General features: G+C 35.6%; 1 protein-coding gene across 1 annotated transcript; it reads right to left on the reverse strand.

Moving 5' to 3' along the window:
- Nucleotides 1-3,332: 3,332 nt before the first annotated feature.
- On the reverse strand, nt 3,333-7,829 carry LOC130982984 (uncharacterized). Its single transcript, XM_057907142.1, has 4 exons — nt 7,650-7,829; nt 7,138-7,227; nt 5,207-5,474; nt 3,333-3,874 (listed from the first exon to the last, which is right to left on the reverse strand). The coding sequence occupies exons 1-4, from the start codon at nt 7,690-7,692 to the stop codon at nt 3,562-3,564; spliced, it is 714 nt and encodes a 237-aa protein (XP_057763125.1). The 5' UTR covers nt 7,693-7,829; the 3' UTR covers nt 3,333-3,561.
- Between the last annotated feature and the right edge of the window lie 10,264 nt (nt 7,830-18,093).

The raw sequence follows: 18,093 nt of genomic DNA on the forward strand, positions 1-18,093 counted from the left end.
TTAATATTTGATTAAATGTTCTTGTATTTAGTACTTTTTTTGGCACTTCCTCTTGGTTAAAAATATAATTATTATAATTTTTTAGTTATTATTGCTAGGAGTGTTTACAGATGGGATATGGCTGAAATTTCGATCCAATCCGCACTAAACTCATTAGATCAAATTTGATATTCGCACTTTTTATGTTTAGATCAGATATCAAATATATCCATAAAATAAAAAATATTAAAAAATTTATTTTTATAAAAAAGTCAATAATTTTTTTGTTTACTTTTTTAAACATATTTACTTCTATCTGATTAGAGTGTGGATCGAATTCGATCAAATCCGATCATCTTACAGATCAGATCATATCCTCAAATTACATATCAGATACGGATAAATACTGTGAATTTATATGAATATGATCTAATCTGTGAACACCTGTAACTACTAGTATAGGTTCATTGTTGCAAAAGAATACTTCTTTTACTATAAACCATTATTAGATCTTAATCACCATTAAAACAACTTAATTGTCAACAAAGAGATAATACTTATTGGTCTCTGAAATTTTGTTCGTATTTTAATCCATAGTTGTAAAAATCAAACTGGATCGACTGGTTCGACCGAAAAACTAGTGAACCGGACTAGATTGGTTTACTCCTTGGATCGTTTAAGGAATAAAACCGGTGTGAACCGTTAAGAACCGGTACAAACCGGTCTAACCAAACTGGTCTGCTTGAAAAATATTTTAAAATGTCTCCACAAGGTCTCGAACCAAGAACCTTGAAGCAAAAGCAACCTCTACTTGAGAAATAATATTTTAATAAATAAATAGTTAAAAATTAATATTTTAATAATTAAATCTTCCTAACGATCTTTTAGAGTAATTTTTTAATTAATTAACTAATTAATCTCAAGTGAATATTCATACATATGTATATAACGTTGAGAATCAAACATCATATATTAAAGATTATAAAAAATAATTAAGGATATATTTATCTCCTTATAAAAAGATTTGATTCTTCTTCTTAAATATTATAAAAATATTTGGTCCTTCTTACTAATTTGGTATTAAAGGTCCTTTTTAATAATTAAATCTTCTTAACGGTCCTTTAGAATAATTTTTTCTTTTTTATATTAGTTATTTTTAGAAGTTGAGACTTGATTCTTCATAAAATGTTAGTGAAGATATGTATTTCAAATTTTAATTTTAAGTTTTTAACTATTTTATATTTTATATTTACGTGAGACCGGTTTTATCGGTTCAACCAGTGATTTATCGGTTGAACCAATAAACAAGTGAACCAGTAACTTGACCGGTTCAATCATTGGTTCGATTCTAACAACTATGTTTCAATCTAATTTCAAAAATTCTGATTTACTCAATTTAGTCTCCCAACTTAATAGTTATGACTCACATTGGTTCCTAATCTTATTTTTGTCATTGTCTCACAAAATCGTTAACGACATGCTGAGATGGACTAACGACTGCTACATTATACATTCTAGCGACTATTTGATGTGACAATTGAAATTTTTTTTATCTTATTTTTTTTTCAACTAAACATTTAAAACCCTAATATGAGTCACGGATACCTAAGCTAAAAAATCAAACTAAGTCAATTGAACTTTAAAAATCATATTAAAACTCGAATATAATTTCAAAACAGAACTTTAACTTAGGTAGTGATTAATTTAAATGAGAATCAAATAAATCAAAATTCAACATAATTTTTATCAATGTTTTCAAATTCAAAATTTCAATACCAAAATTAACTAGGATTTTTCTTTAAATTAAAAATTAATGAAATAGTGACTTTAATTATCTTAACCAATGTCCTAATTAATTACTTTTATGCCTTAAAAAATTGTATATGAGAAGAAAATAATTAATTTGTCTACTTTAATAAATAGTTATTTTACTAAAATGAATAAAACTATTTTTATAGAATTTTTAAAGAAATAATTAATATTATATATATTTTGTTACACTACATTTAGTTATAAAAATTTTATTTATTTTTAATGCTTATATTAAAAATAAAAAGAAATTTTAAATTAGTGAATCTTAATTTATAATATAATAATAATATAGTAATTATTTTATATATTGTATGAATATAAATTAATTATTTTTTTATTTATAAAAATTTTAAGAGGCTTGAGCTTTTATATATATATATATATATATATATATATATATATATATATATATATATATATATATATATATATATATATATATATATATATATATATATGAATGTGATATATCTTTTTATGTAAATAATCTTTTAAAAAAAATCTAATAGTTAATCTATTACCTTTTTTGTTTTAGTCCAAATTAAATATTTTTTTATTATTTTTAGAAAGAAAATCTTTTGAGAAATTTAATAATATGTGATAAGGAACACCGAATAAATTATACAGAAACCAATTAAAACACAACATGAAAACATCTTTAAAAAAAGACATTTTAAGCGTCTTTATCTAAATGGCCTCCTTTTTGAGGAGCTATTTTATCATTCACTTTTTTTAGAATTATTTTTATCAACACTATAATCTTTTGCCTACCAATTTAATAGTTTACTCTAAAAAAGATAATAAATCTTGTCGTTCGTATATAAAATACATCTAATGAATTGGGGTATTTTTGAATAATTTAGATAGTTCCATCCAATGATACACTATATGAGAGTTCCATCAAATACTTCCTACTTAAAATATAAGTGGAGTTGAGATATTTTTACTTCCCTCTTAGATTACATTTGCCTATTCTACAGTTACCAATCAATCCAATAGTTACGACAATGAAGAGGCAATTAGCCTATTGAGTGATGTGTTAAAAATTATAAATTTCAACAAGTAAAAAGGTAGAAAGTATATTTATTGTCATTATACAATGTATTTTTCGTAATGTTTAATTCTCAGTTTTATCTCATTTTTTCGTCAATAGGAGGGGATTCAATTAATAGCAAAGCATATCTAACTTGTGAAAAAAGATACTCTAATTTCGAAAGGCCTTAAGAGTGTGTTTAGAATACAATACAATGGAAATTAATCTGACTTCAAAATTAAATTCTTTTGTTAGATTATATTAAATACAGGAATTGAATTAATTTATAGATTTTAAGGACTTTCGTTAACGGTTGTTCAAATCTTTTTTTTCCAAGTTTAGTTAAAATAGCAATGATTTGGTCCACTCACTAGATGCGAGAGTCTTATAGTGGCGGTTGTTATTGAAAAAATTGCGTAGTAAAAACAAAAATACAAAATCAAATCGTTATATTAATTTATAAATCAAATCTATTCTTATTTTATATAATTGATTTCAAACACAATAATTCATTTCTAATTTAATTTATTTAAAATAAAAGCAAAAATATTTTGTTCCAAAGATACTGTAAAACCATGCAACTGGCTTCATTCCCCTTCAAAGTGTTAGCAATTCAAGATATTAAACACCAGATTCTAATAAGATAGTAACATTCACCACCATCAATATTTCAGTTACAAAGCTAAAACAAACAAGTCGTTCCAAATTGTATGATGCGGAAAACCAACAGAACTTGTTCAATCTGAATCGGAATCATATCTTCTCCTCTCCTTGTCTTTCTTGTGTCTCTTCCTGTCATCTGATTCACGATGCCTCTCGCGCTTTTTGTGTTTCTCGTGCTTCCTATCCTCACGAGAATCATGCTTCTCAAGTTTTTCATACTTTTCTTCCATCCTTTCCTCACGTCTTCTCTTTTTTCTACTCTCATCTGAATCCTCTTCAGTCTTAGTTGCTGATTGATTTGGCAAAGGTATATTTTCCACCTTGGCTGGTGTACTGTCACTCACACCAAGCTTTGAAGAACCCAGCTCTTCCCAAGGGCGGGGTGCTCTGCAAAGAGTAGGAAATAAATAAGAAAATATTGGCAGAGACTTCCCAAAACCATAAACATGATTTTGATTACATAATAGGACAATAGGTTCGTAGTAGGAAAACAAGTCAGCAAACTCTATTTTCAAGAAAATCAATCCAGAATTATTAATAACCACCCTGCATATAACTAAGTTGCAATTTTCAAGACTAGTTTATTTGTGTGACCATGTACTTTAGAATTATAAGAAATTGAAATCACCAAAGGAAGAATAACAACTTAGTATAGCCCCTTCTTTTGTAATTATGGTATATATTTACATTTGATACACCATCTTTAGGGCTTCATTTGGATATTGTCCTTAGATATAAATACAAAGATTGGAAGATGGAAATAGACATTTAAAAATTGTCTCTATATCTTGTCTGCTAAAAGTAAAGATATGAAAACAGAAATAAAAATTAAAGGGTTCAGTCATTTTCTTCCCCATCTTTTTCTTACCATCCAAACCAAAACCACTATCTCTCCATCCATTGTTGTGTCCCTCATTTTGGAGTGAACAGAAAATCTGTAAATTTTTGTTTCTGGGACAATATCCTTTTTCTGTATCTGTTCCTGTCCCTCTTTCTATCTTTGTATTTCAAATTTTGTATCTGTATTTCCGTCTTGAGACAAAAACCAAACAAAGCCTAAGAGTGGTAGACTAGCATTGACAAAGAATTGGGTTAAACAAAGTTAAGTTGAGTTGAGAAAATCAATCCACCCATATGTCAAAGGAAAATAGAAAATAAGAAATGATATGATCCTTATGCCAAATACTCAGTGCTCCATTCCAGTTCATTAAAATAGTGCTAGCACCACCACACTGGTTCTAGCACAACCTACACAACACAGTTGGTCATGCTCTCATAAGGCCCTCTTAAGTAAGGTGAGGGATACTAGACTACCCTTTGAAAACCATATGATGCTTTGACAAACCACATCCCTAGCACGCCAAACTCAAATTGGACTCATTGTTTCATGAATACTATTTGCTTAGAAGAGACAGTTCTTTTAAAAGATTGGATAGTCAACACTAGAATATTGGTTTCCAAACTCAGTAAATAGCATGATACTTGTATGGAAAACCAAAATACTAAACATCAGAACTTGCATAATAACGCAAGCATAACGGATTTAGTGCCAATGAGTGACCACAAGCACACCAACTAAGAATTTCTTAATCCAATTACTTCATTAGTAAGTGGTAAAAAACCAGAAACTGCAGGGAAAGATCGAAAATTAGAGAAAAGAAAAAAGTAAAGAGATCCCCTATATATCATTTAAAAAAATTTTCTTCCTAACAAATTTACCTTGCAAATCCAAGACCTTGAACCCTAGCTGCTTCAGCATGGCCTTCACCAAGATCTTCTGCTGTGGACCCTCTCTTTACCAGTTCTGAAAACTCATGTTTATCAAGACGGATACCTTGAGAACGGTTAGCATGCTTAGGAGCTAAGCCAAGAGCTTCCCTCATTGCCTGCTCTTCCTCTTCTTTAATCCTTTTTATCTCTTCTTTCGCAGCCTCCATTTCTGCTTCCTGGGACTTTTTATCCCTGGTATACCAGTAAAGATCTTTCCCTGTTGAATTAAAAAGAGAAGACTTTGGCAAAAGACAACAAAATATGTAAACAACAGCTATCTAACCAAAAGAACTCGAATATGTTCATCATAGAAACAGGTTTGGTCTAGTTTACAAGAGGAGAGATAAGTAGTCTACTTGCCGGTTTTAGTTGTTTTAGTTCCTAATTGCTGTTAATTGGCTATCTGTTTGTTCCCTTTGAGCTGCACTAGTAGGCATAAGGGCAATAGTCTTAGTCCTAGTTGCTGCCTATAAATACTAGTTGATTAGTTAGTTTTAGTTTTTTTTTGTGAAATTTCTGTTAGATCTGTTAGTATAGGAGAGGAAGAACTCCCTCCGTAGTTGGTAGTTCCAACAGCGTATTCCAATAAGGGATTGTGATTTGCAATCCCTAGTTCATCAATAAAGCCTACCGATTCTCTTACTACCTGAATCCGATCAGTTCAATTGACTAGATCCCGATATGACATGAAAATTTCTTCACTAGCATTAAAGGAAAATATATCCTTAAACTATACTGATGGAGCAGAAAGCTACAACAAAAAAAGAATAAAATAAGAGAACATACAGTCTATATAGGTTTAGAGAAATGAGATCATGGATTGATTTAGGAAACGGAACCCGTGGGGGGGGGGGGGGGGGGATCTTGTAATAGATTTTTCTTAGCTATGAACTAACATCTCTTTGTAACAACTAATATTGGAAAATTAGTTGTAGTTATGAAGCAAGTTTTCTATCTTTTCAATTACAAAATGGATTTTTATTTAACGCTGGCCCATGCCAACAAGAGAGCAGAAGCAAAAAAGTCAACAGTGCAAACCAGTTATTATCTTCCATAGAATAAGGATTTGAGAACCAAGCTGATAAGAGCATAGTCCACACAGTACATACAACAGATGTATAGTTTGGTGTAAACTGAACCACATTAATCACCGTGTCTAAAGTTATAACCCCAGGTTATAAGTAATAAACTTGCTTTCTAATGAAACAGGAGAAACTATTACCATTTCATTTCTTTAGCGCTACTTCAGATACCGCTCATGTTCATTGATCATACACTCTTAACTCATTTTGATTATTCTATCAACCAACACCTCACATGATGCAGACAGAAAGAAGCAAACATGCTCTATTTCGTGGGCTCAAAATATCTTAAATGTTTGAAATCTATGTCCAAACTACCAAAGCTAAAGTGTAACTAAAATCTCAAAGAACTAAAGCATGAGATTTTGATTACAAACCACGAAAAGACAAAACAACATCAGCCTAATCATGCACGGCAAAACTGCATCAGATACTAACAAGTCAAAACTGCAATGTAAGTATAATTCCACCATCTGACAAGTACTATAGCAGCAGCATTCTGACAAATAATACTGCAGGCACTGCTACCAGTTGCCCCAAACAGTACAAACAGAGAAGCAAACAGAAAAGGTGAATGTGAAGGAACTATGATTCAAAGAAATAAATAAAAGCACACCATTTAAATTTATGGATCTTAGACACAGGAAGTAAATAGTTAAGCTAGCTTTGATAACAACTAAAGGAAGTAAGAAGATAGCCATATCGAATCAAACACAACCACAATAATTGCAATAAGTATAACGGAATATACTGACATTTAAAGTGCACGCTTAGTTCAAGCAAAAGAACAATCTTTACCTTTCTGCCATCTTCCTACAGGGGCCTTGATACTGTGACCAAGATAGTTCTCACGATGTTTATCAGCCTTTACATCCTCCCAAGAAAATTCTGGACAAAAAACAAAAAGAAAAGACGAATGCACGTAACGGCAAAAGTTCTCAGAGACACTGATCAAAAGAAAAAAAAACGATCAAAGTTCTATCATGCTTTATTGAATAAAAACTACCAGGATAACTGATTCCATATCATACATAAATTAATCAATAAAACATACATATCGATTTAAACTTCTAACAATAGATTCTTTAAAACATCATGATGCTATTGCTATGCTCAGATTTGAAGGATAATACTTAATAGCTTGCTTTAGGGTTTTAGATTCTAGAACAACAAATCAAATTAGCACACTTCTCAAGCTAAATTCCCTTCGAAATTTTTACCAGAAATCGCGCTCCAAATGCACAGTTACAAGATTCTAAGGTATTCGTGGAATTGGCAACAAATAAATAAATAAACAAGGAGAAACTTACGATCTCGCCCGCCTCGAACACCACCTCTCGTTGGATGGTACATACTTTCAGGCTTTCAGCTTTTTCAACTTTCAACGCGGCCAAATACTGTCGTTATATTTTTGGCTGACTAAGGACTAAAAGGAAGAAAAAAAGTAAAGAACAGAACAAAAGAAGAGGAACCCGCAGGGTCCTCCTCCGCTTCCTCCCTTCGCTTAATAAACAACTAAAACTGGTTCTAAAAATCGGACCGGATTGGTTCGACCGGACTAACAATGACAACGATCCGCTTCTATGCCAAAAACCGTCAATTGAAGAATCTCCGAAAACTGTTGAACCGGACCAGAATCGGCCAATTGGACCGGATAGGGAATTGGCTTTTTCTTTCATTTAAAATACGAACTTTAACACTAATTTTAAAGAATTTAACGTAAAGTTGGGTCAACAGACTAAACTGATTGAACCGGATCCGTTTTGGGCCTAAGACCCAACATATAAATGAAGCACTCAGCCACTCCCCCATCCCATTCAACCAAATTCACACTCGGAAGGAGAAGGGTGAGGAGAACCCTAACCTCCATTTCAACTCAATATTCAAATCCTTGTAACTTTCAATCCACAACTTCAATTGACGAACCGTCTGTAGCCATGCGTTCGTCTCAGAATTCTTGTAAGACCCAGAACTTTTGAAAAGTCTTATTATGATCAAGTCTCAAATCATATGGTTATTTATAGCCTTAATTTCAGAAATTATTTTATTAAAGGTAATTAAGGCAAGTTTTGATTTATTGAATTTGAAATAAGTTTTAGTTATTATCCAATTTTATAATTTATTGGATTATTTTCTATATTTGAATTATAAGGTTGATAGTTGTGAAATAATAAGGATTTCATATGTTTTGGACTAAGCAACTAATATTTTAAATATTAGTACTGCTATTTTGAAAAATAGAGAAATTAAGTATATTATTTCTAATTATTTGATTTGGGCATTTTGTTGAAAATAATTTGTAAAAGTGATGAGTAAATAGTATTTTTCTATATACAAATAGTGTTGGATTTAAATTAGATTTCAATTACTATATTATTCCCAATTTTTAATTGAAATTACAAAACTACCCTTAGCTTAACCCTAAACCTAATTTTGATACACCACCCCCAAAAATCCTTTTCTTCATGCTGCGCAGCCAACAGTCTCTCCTTCATCCTCTTTGCTGCGCAGCCCTGTGATAAACATAACACACACACACCCACGAGGCACTGTTGGTCGCGGAGAAGGGGAAGAGGAGAGGAAGCAGTCGCGCCGGTGTACTGGGTTGCACCACCATCACGTCGCCGTCTGACAGAAGAGGGAGGCGGCGCGGTGGGTGTCATTGCCACCGTCGCCGCCGTCGCCAACAGAAGGAGAGGGAGACTGAGTCGCGGCGGAGTAGAGGGGGGGAGCTCGCCATCGCACCACCACGTCGCCACCGATTTGCTGCCACCATGGAGGCGCCGTCCAGCCTGAGTAAGAGAGAGATAGAGATGACGCGAGGGAGAAAGGGAGCCATTGCGCTCTGCCGCTGCTAGCCCCGCCGTATCCTATGCCTCCAAGGGTCCCGTTCCAGTCGGATCTGTCGCCGTTCGGCCGTCGCACCACCGCGTCACTGTCATCGCCGAGTTGGGAGAGAGCTGCGAGGAGAGGGAGGCCGTGCGTTCAGTAGCGTGCGTCACCGCCCAAGGACCGCCGCTCACCTGCCGCTGCTACCGCCAGGAACCGCTACTGATTTGGTGAGCCTTGCCCTGTTTCTGGTTCTCCCTAGCTCTGCCAATTCACTCTTATTTTAAAGCTGTCAGTGAAACTGTTTGTGTTTATTAAATGGTTATAATAAGTTGCATCGCCGCTGCCATTTCTGGAGATGGTTGCTGGCTCGGTGTGGAGGTTGCGATTGCAGCTAGTATTTCACTTTGGGACTATTTTATCTGTTGCTGGAATCTCTGTTAGCTTGCCCTTTTGCTGCTGGGTCACCACCGATGCTGAGAATAGGTGCTGGGAACTACTAACGGAGCAGGCTGAGTCGCGGCGATTCCGGCTGCCAAGGGCGGTTCTGTGGCTATCGGAAACACCGCCAAAGCTTCTGTCCTTTGGTTCAGTTAGTATTCTTTAGTTACCGTAAGTATCTCTGCCTCAAAACCTTCCTCGTTCATATCCCGTTATGTATTTTAAGGCTTTCGCAATGATAATGTTTTCTAGGATTAAGTTATCGGAGCCACATGTGGCGCGTAAGGGTTGTCCTTGCTGCTGTGAGAGTAAACAAAGCTGTGATGTAAGCTGCCAGTAAATTCGAGTTGTTTGAGAGTTTTGGTGACGCATTTGGGCTATGGAATTTGCGTTTTGAGGTAGGGGCGCTTTCCGAAAACTATAGTTTATTATTGGAATTATTACATATGGATACTGATGTGAGATAATGTATTTGGTGATTGTATAATCCTTATGTGTTGTTGATTGTCCTGGATGAATGTAACCATAATTTGGTTTTGATGAATGGGTTATTGTGTGGATTTGTAAAATGAAATGCTTTTGGAGTTGATTCTTTTGAAGCTTTGATATCTGAGTTTAATCCGTTGAGGATTGATTTGAATTGAGTTAATTATTTTGATGATATGAAAAGTCGAATGCACTTTTGAATTCATCCTGGTTTACTTTAATTGATTTGGTTTTGGACAAATGATTTGTTATTGAACCGTTTCTTTAAAGCTTTGGAAATGAGTTATATCGATTGATATTGAGTTGATTTTGAAATGGTATCCTTGAGATACGCCACTGAGGCGATTGTTGGATTTAGCTTGCTTTAAATTGATTTCTGGTTTTGAGCTGTTAAAAAGGAATGAGAAACGGTTTAGTTGGGACCCGAACCGGGTGGCAAAAGTCCAAGTTTTAGGGGAGGTGCTGCCAAAATTTCTGCAAAATCCTAGTCTTGTTTGAAAAGTTAATTAAAAAGGGTTAGATTTGAGAAATTGTATTATTTGATTTATTAAGAGGATATTTATGTTTTCAAGCTTAATTTATTTAATGAACTTTATACGTTGAGTTCGGCTTATTTAGAACTGAACTATTTTTACCGTTTGAATCACTGAAGGAAAGAATGATGCTCTAATATTGATTTTAATATAAAAAGGAGTTTTTAGTGATTTCAAAGGAATCTAGACTTTTGATTGATTAATCAAGTTTGAGGCATTTTGGAAGAGTTAGAAAAATGGGTTCTAAAAAGAAACCTGAAAGTGATTTGATTCAAATGAACCGGTTCCGTTTCAAATGAGTTGATTTTTGGACCGGGTTGGAACTTGTGATTTTGTATGGCCGGTTTTATAGTAAATTCAGTTTTATTTACTTGAACCGAGAATCTATGATTTTAAGAGTTTCAATGAATTTTAAGGAATTGATATAGGTTGACCTTCCCTAGAGACTTGGGACTCTGCCGAGAAACTTTTGTTATAAAATCCCATTGTTGGATGGGTGATTTTGAATGCTTTGAAATAAATCCTTAACTTTCCATGGTTTGAAAGTTTGGAAAGAGAATGCCGAGAGTGGCTCTGTTTTAAAAAGGAAACTCACTTTGAGTAAATTTGGCTTATGAGCCTGAGATGATTTGAGAAATGAGATTTCTAAAAGCCAAGGCTAAAAAGAGTTGAAACTTGATTTCAAAGTGAAATGATTTGAGAAAAAAGTGAATTATGGCTTAAATGCCGATTTTACGAGTTGATGATGTTGAATGTGGAAGTGCTGTTTTGTTGTGAGCCGGAATGGCTGTGTATGTTATGAATATTGGCTGGTTTTGGATTGAATCGTGAGCCGGAATGACTGTGTATGTCATGAATATTGGCTGGTTCTGGATTGAACCGTGAGCCGGAATGGCTGTGTATGCTATGAATATTGGCTGGTTCTGGACTGAACCGTGAGCCGGATGGCTGATATGGATGTTGATCCACTGATGAGGATGAATGCATGTATATGCTGAATTATTGATAATTGTGATTTGCACTTCCACTATCTGAGATACGAGTTTCCCTGAGTAGTAGCAGTGGCTAGCCACCACGTGCTCCAGGTTGAGACTTGATACTCTGTTGACCCTATGTCGTAAGTGTGGCCGGGCACTGTGAAAGTCCCGGATGAGCTCGCCCCCGAAATATTCACCAGTGAGGGTGATGGATATGGATCATGTTTATGATCAAGTTTATGTTGAGTATAACTCGAGTTGGGGATGCGCGACAGAGGGACAGTCCAATGGTTAGCTACCAGGACTTGTCGGGTTGGCTCTATAACCGACAGATGATATCATCAGCCACTAGGGACAGGCATGCATCATATGCATCTATGTGACATTGTTTGGATATGCATATTGTACTTGGTTTGCCTATGTGATTAACTGCTAATTGTTCTACTTGCAATAACTATTTGTTTGTGTTTGCATCTTCCTACTTGTGTTTGCTTCTGGAACTATGTTGGATTGTGGTGGATTGGTTGTGGTTGGATTGTTTGGGCCTAGGGCCGTGGTTGAATGAGATGGACTGATGGTTGATTTCGGTTTTGTGGTTCTGGTTTGGAATAAGATATGAAAGGTTATTTTGGTTCAGTATAGATAAACCTTTTTGAAATGCTTTGATGTTTTGAGAATTGAACGGTTCCTCTTTCAGAAAAGATTTCTGACCTTACTTTTATTGTAAACTGTTGTTTTTGAAAAGAGGCATAAGATGGTTAATAATCACTGGTACGGTTTATCTTCATGTATCCTATTACAGTAATTCCCAAAAACCCTCTACTGAGAACCCTTTCGAGGATGATGTTCTCACCCCCTACATTTTTCCCCTTTCAGGATTTGGGCGCAGAAGTTATGAAGAGTTTAATTATTTGTTATTGAGATGCTCTGTATTGCTTTAGATTATTATTTTTGTACCCTCGCCTTTATCTTGATATATTTTGTAAGAGGGATAGGGATTGTATTGGTTAATGTTTGTAGTATTATTTATATATATATGTGTATGTATATACATGGATGTACTCTTTACGAGTTTATTATAAGTTGTATGATACCTATGGATGTACGTTATCGAATGGAGTATCTTGGGAACGATATTGTGGTAAAAAGTTTTAAACAGGCTCATATTTTAGTATTAAATAGTATAAGTGTCGTCGTAATGTCCGAGCTATCAGAGTTGCGCAGCCGAAAGCGTGAGCTTTGGTAGTTAGGGTGTTACAATTCTCTTCAAATCCATTGGACAAAGTGGTAAGAAATTTGAATTTCTCGCCTAGTTCTCACCCCCTTTAATTTCGTGATTTTAGATATTGAATATTGAGGGTTTTTTGTGTTTTTGATGATTTAGGTGCGATCTAGTGTGGGATTATCATTGGGTTTTGTTCCAAACATCCGTGGGTAAGGTAAGAAATCGCTAACCATTGTGAATTAATGAATTAGTGAGACTTTGTGTTGATTATAGTGATGTTGCATAAAATCAAATTGAACTGTGTGAATTGGAGTCAAATTGGTGGATGTTGGATGATTGAATTTGAGCCTTGGAAGTTGAAAATTCATTTGGTGAGGATTTGGAGATTTGAAAACTTGAGGAGAGGAGAGTTTTGAGGTATTCCGAGCTTGGGGAGAAATCGGCCAAGCTATGATATTGGTTTATCGTAGTTAATGTATAATGTTGCATGAAAACTTAGGCTAATTGTTCATAGAATAAGTTGAATTATGTGAGTTGTTGAGGTTTAATGATTAGTGGTGACATATGTTGAGTTTGGTGGAAAATTATACATGGAATTGTTGAATAATTAAAGGGTTTGGATAATGATATGTTTATGGAATGATTGAGAGACATGAAAAAGTGGTTAGAGGTTATTGGTATTGAAAATTGTGGTAGTTTGATTGAGTATAAATTGAGAGCTTTGGTAAAACTAGAAATTTTGTGTTTTGGGTAAAAACTAAAATTTTGACTAACTTTGGCAAGTCATATCTTGACTTCCGGACCCCCAAATTTTGTGAAACTTATTCTAATGAAAATTAGGTCCGTGATGTTTATAACATTCGAAGAACGGATGAAAAACAATTTTTAACAAAAAAGTTATACGTATTTCAAGTTTGGGTTTAAAAACAGAATTTTGCAGAAAAATAGAAATTCTGGTATGTGTGCCCAAGCACACTATCGTGCGCACGCACAGACCAGAGTGTTTGGTGAGACTCGTGCGTACGCACGAGGAATGTGCGCGAAGTTTTACAAGTTGTGCGTACACACACTATGATGCACACATGCTTGAAAATTCGTCTAGTGCATGCATACACACAGCAATAATGCGTACACACGAGCTTTGTTTTTCACATAAAACTATTTTTTTATTGTTTGACCTTTTCGGCAAGCTTGTAAACTTTCATAACCACTATCTAATGTCTGATAGCTAGCTTTTAGGCTTCGGAAAGAGAGCAAACCTATTAAGGGAGCTAGGTTGACATTGAGAAAGATTTGTGAAGTGAATAATTGAACTAATAAGATGTGGCATTGTGATTGTATGAGATATGAATAAGGGTGATGATGATATATGGAAATCATGATTATAATGAGGTTGGAATGAAAAATGAATATATTGAGTTGTGATTTGCTTCTGATCTTGAGTATGTTAATGATGAGTTTGATGAGGATATTGGGTGTGTATAATCTGTTCCGCTTATGTTGCATCATATTTTCTATGTTTGTAAAGTGTGTCAGGTACTATAGCCCAAAAGTGTGGCGGATCAAGAGTGTGGGAGCACCTTGTAAGAACCGGATGTTATTAACTAATTAATTAATGTAAAAATAATTATTTAATTACCCAAAATAGATTAAAAAATTTAGAAGTATTAATTAGAAAATTTAAAGGTGAGATTTGAATTCAGTAAATTTTTCCTAGTGGGAAAATATAATTTTCTATGAAAATTTTCGTAAAAATGTGTACTGGTAAATTAGCCGACAGTGTCAGCTTAAGTCTATCCGATATTGTGAGAGTAATAAAAATGATAGAAAAACTTAGAAAAATATTTTGAATTGAAAACTGGGCACTAACTCTAAAGGTTTTAGACCAAAGTTGGGTCAAACAGACCAAAAATGCTAGGCAGTTGGACCGGGGCCTAGTTGGGCCCATGCCCAACATATATATACCCCTTGAATTTGGATCCTCTAAATTTTAAATTTGTACTTTAGAGGGTAAAGTATGATCTTTTACCCTTGAATGGTTTCTCTCTCGTATTTATTCATGGTGCCACCTATAAAATAAATGGTGAGAGATCACACTTTATTCTCTAAAGTTAAATTCAAACTTTAGAAAATCCAAATCCATACCCTTTAATAAGCCATTTCAGCTCAGTCACCATACAAACACCAGGAACATGCAGCTAAGATAGAGAAGAGAGAAACCACCATTGTTACTATCCACTTTCATCTTCTCAAGCTCATAACCTGAGCTACGGTACTCCGATTTACGTGTTGTTTGGGACCACACGTAACTCTCGCTTTGCCTATCATTTATATCCAATCAAAGTTGGTAAGAACTTGAATTCTATACTCCTTTCCTCTGCCATAATAGTTTTAAAAATTTAGATATAGTTATTGAATAGATTTTGTGATTTCGGTTGTTTATGTGTGATCTACCAATGAATTATTGTTAGATTTTGCCCCTACTACCATTGGGTAAGGTAAGTCACTTTAAAATCCTTGTAGTTTGGTGTATTTATGAGCCCTAGATATTAATTGTGGCAAATTGAATATGTATAGCTTGTATTTGGTGATTTTTGGAGTTGATTTAGCTACTTGGACCATTGGGATTGAGTTTGGAAACTTGTTTGGACTTGAAAGCTTGTTTGGAATCGTTTTTGGGTGTTTTGTATATGTTGGAAATTGGCCAAGGTATGGTTTCAGTTTTTGTTCATACCCTGGACTGAGCTACACGGTCCAGGTTGGGCGAAAACAACAAGTGACCGACCTCTGCCAAGGTTGGTCGTCACCGACCTCTTCCTAAAGAGCTCGGCCAAATCGCTATTGAAGCCCAAAACTGGCCCACGGCAGAAGGACACAGCCCACCTAAAGGTGGCTGGCCAAAAGATAAGTGATCTCACACACAAAAGAGGAGATAAGATAACAAACTTATCTCAAAGAAGGTCACTCTTCACTACTATAAATACACTGGAGTACCCAGGTATAACTCATACTCTAATTCTACAAAAAACCTTCTTAAAGCCCGTGCTAACTTAAGCATCGAAGTCTTTTGCAGGTACGCCCACCCTTCGATGAACAAAGACTAGCGACACCTCATACACCGACAAGTCAGACACAGCAGCTCCGCTCACATAAGGAGATCTCATCCGAGATCGACCTTCAATTTCAGGTAACCCTCAGAACATTGGCGACATTGCCGGGGAACCTGGAAGTCATCCCACCATCATGGCAGACAACTTTGACAACGATCAACTCCGGTTTGGAAGAAAGAACACCGCTTAAATACACGGATGCCGTGTCAAAGGACACACCTCAATTTAAGGGAGACAAGCAGTCCCCAAATACGGAGATCTTAGATGCCATCTGTGAGCAGCAGGATTGCCTTAAGTAGCTCGAACAGGAAGCTGAACGACAACGGAAGGCCGAGCGAGATCTTCGGAGAGAAACGAGAGAGTGTAAAGAGCTGGAAGACAAGCTTCTCAAGCTCGAAGCTGATCTTAAAACCAAAGCCGCTTGGCCCAGATATGAAGATAGCCCCCAAGGGACTAAGACCCATTTACAAAAGAAATCATGAAAGCTAAAGTCCCAAAAGACTTTAAAGCTCCTGACATGACTCCATACGATAGTACGTCTGACCCGAGCCATCATCTTAGTAACTTTAGAAGCCGGATGTAGCTCACAGATGCCTCGGACACAACTTGCTGCAAAGTCTTCTTGACCACCCTGACTAAGACGGCAATAAAGTAGTTCGACAGTCTGCCTCCAAGATCCATTGCAAGCTTTGACGACCTTGCTAAAAAGTTCCTCGCCAGGTTCTCCATCAAGAAGGACAAATCCAAGCATGCTTCGAGCTTGTTAGGAATGAAACAGAGAGATCGGGAAAGCCTCCGCAGCTACATGGAAAGGTTTAATAAAGTGTGCCTTGACATACAAAACCTTCCAATAGAGGCAGCCATCATGGGACTAATCAATGGTCTACGAGAAGGACCCTTCAGCCACTCCACATCCAAAAAACACCCAACATCTCTGAACGAAGTACAAGAACGGGCGGAAAAGTACATCAATATGGAAGAGAACTCTCGATTAGGAGAAGCCTCCAAATCCGAATTCTCTTACCCACCTTGAGATAAGGATAAAGAGTCTAGGAAAAAAGAGGATCAACCTACTGAGAAGCCCAGAAAGTATCACAACTACACCTCTTTGCGGGTGTCCCTCGTAGATGTCTACCAAGAAGTGTGCAACACCGAAAAGATCCCACCTCCTCGCCCGATTAAACACAAAAGAGAAGGAAGTCGGACAGAATACTGCGAATACCACCGAATCTACGGGCACACTACCAACGAATGCTACGAACCGAAGAAGAGAAGAAGGGACGAAGAGGGTGGACGAGCTGAACGCCCCCCCACACCTAGGAGAGACATGTTCACATGATCAACGGAGGATTCGCAGGAGGAGGGATCTCTAAATCATCTCGAAAAAGACATCTCAAAGAGGTATGCCATGTCAAAGAAGCGAACAAGTCGCCCGAAAAAATAGAACATGCTTCTATGATAGCTTAGGAATTTTAATTTTGTCTTTGAGTTTCATTTCTTAAATCTATGTTTCACTAGCTAGTTCCATGTTTCCACTCCATCTTGCTTAAATGTATGCTTGTCCCTTGAGTTAAATAAAAGAAGGTTATGAAAAACAAGAGAGAAGTCTATATTATGAAATAAAGTCTCAATGTTTGTGGTAGTAATTAGTTAGCTAAGTTGGTTCATCAATAAGGTACAAGGGCAATTATGTGTCTTGAACTATATACTTGAAAATGCATCCTATGAGACTAGCTAAATAACAAGACCCTAATAAAAAATAAATGATAAGGTATGAAATAGAAAAGAAAGAAAGAAGAGAAGAGAAAGAAAAGAACATGAATTAAGGCTAGGCACCAAGAGTTTGAATCTTGAGACATGTGTCTATGGTGTTTTTGTGCAAAGGATCTGCTTGGATGAATAAGTTCTTAGGAGTGCTTCATCACTTGGTAACTTGGGTTAACTAACCCTGGATTATCAACTGAAAGTCCACTGTCAAGAGCAACCTTGCTACAAAGTATTTAGTAACCCAAAGAGGTGCTGGACACCAAGGTCTCAAGGAAGAAAATAACAAACCATATGCCTGTAATGTGTATGTGTGGAGGAGAGACTTGAAGGAGTAGGTCCTTAGGGGTGTTTCAGCACCTAGTACCTTGAACCAACTGGTTCGGGAA

This window comes from Arachis stenosperma, chromosome 5, assembly GCF_014773155.1.
Source record: "Arachis stenosperma cultivar V10309 chromosome 5, arast.V10309.gnm1.PFL2, whole genome shotgun sequence".
Classification (NCBI taxonomy): domain Eukaryota; kingdom Viridiplantae; phylum Streptophyta; class Magnoliopsida; order Fabales; family Fabaceae; genus Arachis; species Arachis stenosperma.

What these genes read in the sequence shown, in the direction of transcription:
- LOC130982984 (XM_057907142.1), bottom strand. Translation starts at nt 7,692, where the DNA reads ATGTACCATCCAACGAGAGGTGGTGTTCGAGGCGGGCGAGATC. An exon ending in TGTTCGAGGCGGGCGAGATC is followed by an intron (nt 7,228 to 7,649) that starts GTAAGTTTCTCC and finishes TTTTTTGTCCAG; the next exon opens with AATTTTCTTGGGAGGATGTA. An exon ending in CAAGGTCTTGGATTTGCAAG is followed by an intron (nt 3,875 to 5,206) that starts GTAAATTTGTTA and finishes TACTCTTTGCAG; the next exon opens with AGCACCCCGCCCTTGGGAAG.